Below are 7504 nucleotides of genomic sequence, written 5' to 3'. Positions count from 1 at the left end.
TCCCTTAATAAAGCTTAATACCATGATAAAGCTTAACCCCCCTCTTACCATCCCCTCCCTATCCCCAGATCCTACTTTTCCCTCTCTTGGAAACCTTCTCTGATCTAACATTGTAACCCTTCTTCCATAACTCTTTTTGTAATCCGCTTTGAATCAAAAGGTAATGGCGGAATAGAAATCTGTAATGTAATGGCTCTAGTTCTGTGAGAGTTTTGATTTAAAAAAAGCAACGTTGGTGTATGAGAAGAGGGGACAGGAATGCTATTACCTCCTATGCCAGCATTTTTGAGATTTATTTTTTGAGTCTATTTTTTATGTGATTTGGACACAATAATTTAAGCATTGGGTAGATAATGAATGTTAATAAGCAGTGGCATAGTAAGGGGGTGGGTGGTCTAGCCCCGGCACCGTCTTGGTAGGGGCGCCGGCACTCGTCCTCCTCTTCGCCTCCCACTACCGCAAGCCCATTCTGTTCCCCCATACCTCTTTAACATTCCCGACGTGAGCAGCAACCCCAACCTGCTGCTCATGCCAGTGTTGGCTCTTCCGCTGATGTCACTTCCTGGACCCGCGCCTAGAAAGTGACATCAGAGGAAGAGCCAACACTTGCATGAGCAGCAGATTGGGCTTGCATCCGGGAAGGTTAAAGAGGTACAGGGGAACGGAAGGGGCATGTGTGTGGGCTAGGAAGGGCTGGGGAGGAGAAAAAGGAGGGGGAGGGGCATCCCCGCCCCAGGCGCCTCTCAACCTCACTATGCCACTGTTAATAAGGAAGACAGGGTAAAAGTAAAATGAAATTAAAAGCTCGAAGTCATCCTGAATCAAACAGAAGTTTTATTCATTTTTGTTAGAAAAAAATTACAGATTGAGCACATACAAATGGTAACAAAACCAAGTAGGAAAGTAATCCCTATGACAGCCTCCTCTTTAAATGGAGCCCTGGCAGGGAAGATATGAAATTACAAAACAATAGTCTACAGCTGATGAAATATAGTACATTCACAATTAAATCTCAGGTATAATGTCACATCTATATCTGACGAGAGCCCTGGCAGGGAAGGAATGACATTCAATAAGTACCTTTTTACAGTTTTATTAGCTACAAAATTGAGGAATGCCAGCAAATACGAATGACATGATGCTCTTTTCCCACAGCACCAGGGAATAACGATTGTTTGAGGCCTCCAAACAATTCATTATTTTTATTAGGGAAAAATTCATAAATGCTACAGTATAAGAACCAGCCGGCCTCCAGGACGCCATTAAGCAGAAATTTAGGGCTTACAAAAATTTCTAGCAGAAAGTTGCATACTATAATAGAGAACAGATATGATATTCACATCCTGGAAAATAAATTGAATAACTTTGCTCTTCACAGATTTTTATGACTCCCATCATCCTTCTTCAGAATGTAAAGTTATGCTTATGATAGCACCTAGGTCTGGAAGTGGATAGAGGACAAACAAGGCCCAAGCGTGGGTTGCCAGTAAAAGCTCAGGCTAAAGATAATAAGCAAAAAGCACTTGACCATTCTTCAATAACCAGGTCAATTGACTTAAATACGGGCAGAAGCACTTAAAACAACTCTACTACATAACAAGATAGGGTTGCCAGATTTCCTCTTTTAAAAAAAGAGGACTCCTGGCCCTGCCCTATTCTGCCCCCAGCCCCACCCCACACGAACCTCCCCGAGCTCAAGGCCGCGTCTGGAGGACCTCGTCTCATGTGCGGACATTGACATGATGACATCACACACATGCATGCGTGCGTGTGACCTGATCCAGTTGACATCCGCGCATGTCCAGAGGCCCTCCAGACGCGGTCCCAAACTTGGGGACTTCCAAATCCCGAACAAACTGCCGGGTTTTGGAAATCCCTCTGGGCACCTGGACAGTGCTCTAAATAGAGGACATGTCTGGTAACCCTGGTCAGAGGGAGAGCTGAGGCTGGCGTGAGCAGCAGGTTAGAGATGCTGTTGGTGATCATTTGAAGAGATAGGTGGGTGGACGGAAAGGTGCCGGTGCCCCCGCCAAAACATTGGCCTGGGTAGTATGCACTCCACACCCTCCCCTTGCTATGCAACTGCCTGATTCTATAAAGAGTGCTTAAAACAAAGGTGGTGACATAGGCGTCGGAACAGCAGGAGACCACAGGGGCCATGGCCTCCCCATAAATTCTCGGTCGCTCTGGTTTTGGCCCTCCCGCCCACCCTTCTGCTTAAATCTTCGAGCAGCCACCGTGCAGGGTCAAACAGCAGGCCTGCTCCTGGACACTACACGGCGGCTGCTGAAGAATTAAAACTAAAGCACCAGGAGGATGGGGGGGGGGGGTAGACTCGGGAGCTGTTTAGAGGTCGTGTGCCAGGTCGGAGCTCCTGGGCCCCCCCAAACAAAGCAGCATTTCGCTGCCTATGGGTGGTGAGGAGCATGGCACATAGCGCATGTTAGTCATGAATTAGGTACCTTTTATAGAATCATGCCAAGTGGCACTAAATTGGATTTAGGCACCGGTAGGCATCCGTGTTTGATTGTCCTCTCCCTTTTATTTTGTGTTCTAATGAGCATTGCATTTTTATTTGTATGTGATGTGCTAGTTTTGAGTTTAACTCATGGTTTGTTTGTTTTTTAAATTTCTGCTTAATTTTTTTTCGCTTGAAACTGCATTCTGTTTTCCTACAGCAAGGTTAGCCTCTGATGCTCTCTGTTAAACCGATATAAATAAAAAGAGCAAGGAGAGTAGCTCCATCATACACGAACATAAACCCCACTCAGGACAAGCAGTTAACAAGTCTCAGATCGTGTATCCTATTCTTTACCTTTTTGAAACTGTATTAATAAGAACATTATTTTCTTACTATTTTTTTTGCAGCAATGGTAAAGGGCTAACCTCCTCCTTTACAAAGCTGCGCTAGTGTTTTTAGCGCTGGCCACAGCGGTAAGAATTCTGACAGGAATTCTATGAGTACCGGAGTTCTTACCACTGGCGCTATGAACGCTAAAGTGGCTTTAAAAAGGAGGGGGTAAGTCTCATTAAAATTTCTCCGCAGTGTTGCTTTGTGTTCATTTATAGGTAATATGTAAAAATAAAACAAAAACAGAAAGGAAAAAAATACCTTTTTTATTATTGGTTTTCCTTTATGTTTTTGTTCTATTTCTACATATTACCTTGGAGAGTGAACTTACACGGCCAACACACCATTTCACTAAAGATGTTCATTTATAGAATTCTTATGTTGGGTCTCAAAGTCCCTCCTTGAGGGCCACAATCCAGTCGGGTTTTCAGGATTTCCCCAATGAATATGCATAAGATCTATGTGCATGCACTGCTTTCAATGCATATTCATTGGGGAAATCCTGAAAACCTGACTGGATTGCGGCCCTCAAGGAGGGACTTTGAGATCCCTAAACATACTTTCTGTATTGTGCAACTGAAATTTAAGGTTAAGATTGCTACAGAGTGGTTTGGATGCTAGGATAGGGAAAACCAGTTTTTAAAAGACAAGCAGTGTAATTCCTGGACCAAAGTCTGGTTCTGCAGGAAAAGATTTTGGAGTTATAGGAGATTTTTCTTTTGTTGATTTGTTGCTCTGTGCTACCTGTCTTCATCCGGTAACTATCAGCAGAGAGTGTATTTTTCTTGTATTTTTCCTGATTATTTGTATTTGAATCTTTGGCTTTTCTGTTCTTCATGTTGCCCTGTTGTTGTACCCTTTCTAATAAAAATGATTACAAAAAAAAAAAAAGAATATGATATATTGTTATAGGTATATTAGATCATTTATGGGCCTCTTTTGGACTTAGATCCAAACACACGTACCATAGCTAGATTATGAGCTCGCCAGGACAGATAGGGAAAATAGAGTACCTGATAAGATTGTGAACTGCTCAGATGGCTGACAATTGCCGGTATATCAAACATAAAATAAAAGTGGAAACCGATTGGCGGTATATCAAGCACAAAATAAACTTGGAAATACAAACTTGAATTTTTCTTGGCCTTATGACTGAGTTTGAGAACTGAGAGTAATGGTTAATGCCCAGCTGTCTAAGCATTCGGCCACCCAACACCATCAGAGACATGATTGCATAATGACCATTGCCTAAGCAAAAAAATTAAACTTTCTACTAAATAATAATTATTATTATTTAGTAAATTAAGTAATTCTCCCTATCTTTTCAACACTGATAAAGTAAGTTAGCGTAATGTGCCCAGTTTTGGGCCCCATGATTTAAGAGAGATGTGGATAAACTGGAGAAAATCCAGTGAGAACACCAAATTCCACGATCTTTGGGAATATGCAAAATGGGTTGGATTTTTTTAGTCTAGAAGAGACCAAGGAAGGGCTTGATAGCAGTCTTCAAACATTGAAAAGGTGCTTACAAAGAACATAGCGATGGTTTGTTTTCATTTGCCACTGAGAAAAGTTAAGAAGTACAGGACAAAATGTGCTAGGTTAAATTAAAACACCAAAGATAGTTACTAAGAAAGATATAGAAATCTCCAGCACTTCAAGCTCTTAACAGAAGATAGAGACATCTTCGTCCAATCCATCATCCTCTCCAAACTAGACTACTGCAATGCCATCTACTTAAGCCTATCAAAAAAAAGTCTTCAAGACTCCAGCTAATCCAGAATACTGCAGCCATGATCTTTGCAAAACGCAAGTCTGACCATGTCTCCCCACTCCTAGCCAAACTTCACTGGCTCCCAGTGATTTCCAGAATCCATTTCAAATGCTCCTGCCTGGCTTTTAAGATCATTCACAGCATCCTTCCTCCCTTAATCCCACTATCTTATAACTCCTCGAGTCCTGATTCTACCAGACCCGCCCAAAGGTATAAACTATCCTTCCTCTTTCTACATGGTATTTGCTATGCAGGCAAACTGGGAAAATCCCTTCTCTTCAGAATCACAGGTCTTTGGAACGACCTTACTACCCCGCTGTGGAACTTGGGCTCTCTCCAATTATTCCGCAAGCAACTGAAAACCTGGCTTTTCACTAAAATATAATTCTATCCCCCCTTACTCTTCTCTTCTATATGTTCATGTAAACCTTTTTTTTCCTTCTCTTCCTATATTTTAAGTTCTTGTAAACCGTGTCGAGCTCCACATCCGTGGAGATGATGTGGTATATAAACTTAAGGTTTAGTTTAGTTTAGTAGATATGCAGAGATGAGCTTTACAGTAGCAGTGAATCTGAAAGACAGATCATCTCCAACATGCCCCGAAGAATAAAATGAAGTTCATTCTTGTCATGGTATGTGCATTTGGAGAAATTTCTCCAGATTTTAGACAAACATTTATCTGGGATGATATGAATCTAGGCTTGCTAGGAAGCATGACCTCTAGATTTCCCTTCCAAATTTTTTTTGGGCCAAAATTTAGTATATTTTTGCTTTTTAGATGTGTTGAAAATTTATTACTCTGTCACTTCACTTATTGATTGCCTCATATATATAAGGGCTTTATGGCATTATTCTAGTTAGAGATGTTAGGTTTGGTAGGAGTAGTAGCAAATTGCATTCCTGTAAATGATAGATCCTAAAGGGTTAGCAAATATGGCTTTTAAAGGGTTTTTGATTAAGTGAGATTATCTGCCTACAAAAGCATCTTTTTGGATGTCCCAAATGGGTAATTTACTGCCTAGCACAGTGTTCTTCAACCACCGGTCCATGGACCAGTGCCGATCCACAGAAATTTCCTGCCGGTCCACAGGGCCAGCACGTGCATCAGGCCCACAACAGTGTTCTTCAACCACCGGTCCACGATGCGATCGATGTGGCGTTATCTTCGAGCCAGCTCCCTCTTCCTAATTGATTCAGTGCATAAAGCCACGGGCAGTGGCTCCTACGGGCATCCTGCGCCTGAACCGGAAGCCTTCCCTCTGATGTTGCAACGTCAGAGGAAGGCTTCCAGATGAGGCACGGGACGTGCAATACAATTAGTACTATTATGGGGGCAGGGTCTGGGGTGGAGATTGGATAGAGATGGGCGGGGTCTGGCCCACGACTTAGCCCAGTGTTCTTCAACCACCGGCCCATGGACCGATACTGGACCACAGAATAATTCTTTTATTTCTGCCGGTCCATAGGTGTAAAAAGGTTGAAAAACACTGGCCTAGCACATTGATCCATGATGCTAGTTTAGAAACAGGTCGAACTTTATCTAGTTATGAATATCCCCGAATGAAACATAAGAACATAAGAATAGCTCAGAAGCCCATCTTCACGGTGTCCAATCCAGGTCACTAGTACCTGCAAAAAACCAAATAATGGCAACAACATTCCTTTATATAGGGTATGTGTGTGACCATATGGAATACATGCTGCCACGCAGACTAAATTGGCTCTTACATTTTATCTAGATATGTGTTTCAAAGCTTTTTTTTTCACATTTTCAAATTGTACAATTATGTGAACAGTCGAATCATGGCAGGCATTGTGTAGAACAAAACTACAGAGAACATTCCTAAGTTGATAGTCTCAAAATGTTTGCAAAGGACACCATCACCAGTCACTTATAAAAGCTGAACAGGAAGGAGCAAATGACACATGAATGCATCCGCCTGTACAAAAGAACTGTACAATTTACATATATATTTATATACACTATATAGACAATCTCTTTCTTTCACTTCTTGAGCTGTTTTAAACTCAAAACCAAACTAGTCAGTAGCTGCTTACAAAAGGTTTGCTTCCCTGCCCTTCCCAAATTCCCCTCCCCCTACACACCAAGTATTACATAATGGCATTTAAAAAATAATAATAAAATGGACAAATGAAAGCATCATAAAAGTGCAAACGTTTTGGGTGCGTTGTCTTGGTCTATGATGGGCGAAGTCGCACAGAGTGCTTCCGGACAAATTGCTGGAGACCTTTCTTCCATCTTTGTTGACGTTCTGCTTTTCCACCAAAGGTTTTATTCGTTTTAGACAAGACGTCCTACTGGGAGGAAAGCAGAGGGACAAGGGGGACAATTAAGAACTGTGAAATACCATTAGGACAGCAGAAGATAAACAAAGAAGCTTATGGCCAGCAGACTCTGATTGCAGAAACCCCACGTGAAGACCGAGAAAATCAGGAAAAAAAGCAAATGCTTACCGAATGGGTTTGTTCCATGTGTTTTACTTGGGTAACTTCCAGCATTGCTACCTGCAAAGCAAAAAAAAAAAAATAAAAAGGCTCAGGAGAATCATTTCTACTGGTATCATACACTGCATCTCTCTTTTTCTACCACTTTTGGGCCTTATTTTAGAAGTTCTGTTCATGTTGTCAACATCTGAAAACCATTGTTTAGATATCTAGGATATGGACATCTAAATCTGCTATAAATCCGTATGGCAAGGGGGCGTGGTTTGAGCATGCTTGGGGGTGGGATTAGGGAGGGGCTAAAATACAGATACCCAACTCTGATTTCAGAAGGGGATATTGCTGCTAGTTGTGCTGGCAAAATACACATCAGTTTCCTACAAAAGAATCCAGAATATATTTATGATAACATCCAA

General features: G+C 41.8%; 1 protein-coding gene across 3 annotated transcripts in view; it reads right to left on the bottom strand.

The window, feature by feature from the left end:
* Positions 1-6003: 6003 nt before the first annotated feature.
* The window catches only part of SMOC1 (SPARC related modular calcium binding 1), a 447006-nt gene continuing 445505 nt past the window's right edge, over positions 6004-7504 (bottom strand). For 2 of the 3 annotated variants that reach the window (XM_033950924.1, XM_033950922.1), the window contains exons 12-13: positions 7101-7151; positions 6004-6944 (exon numbers count right to left, since the gene is read on the bottom strand). In XM_033950924.1, the coding sequence (XP_033806815.1) occupies positions 6928-6944; positions 7101-7151 (68 nt within the window). In that variant the 3' untranslated portion in view covers positions 6004-6927. The remainder of the gene's footprint in view (positions 6945-7100; positions 7152-7504) is intronic. The other variant, XM_033950923.1, reaches the window with a different exon arrangement.

Source organism: Geotrypetes seraphini, chromosome 7, assembly GCF_902459505.1.
Source record: "Geotrypetes seraphini chromosome 7, aGeoSer1.1, whole genome shotgun sequence".
Lineage (NCBI taxonomy): Eukaryota > Metazoa > Chordata > Amphibia > Gymnophiona > Dermophiidae > Geotrypetes > Geotrypetes seraphini.
The sequence above is the reverse complement of the archived record's forward strand: the minus strand, read 5'-3'. Positions and strand labels throughout refer to the sequence as shown.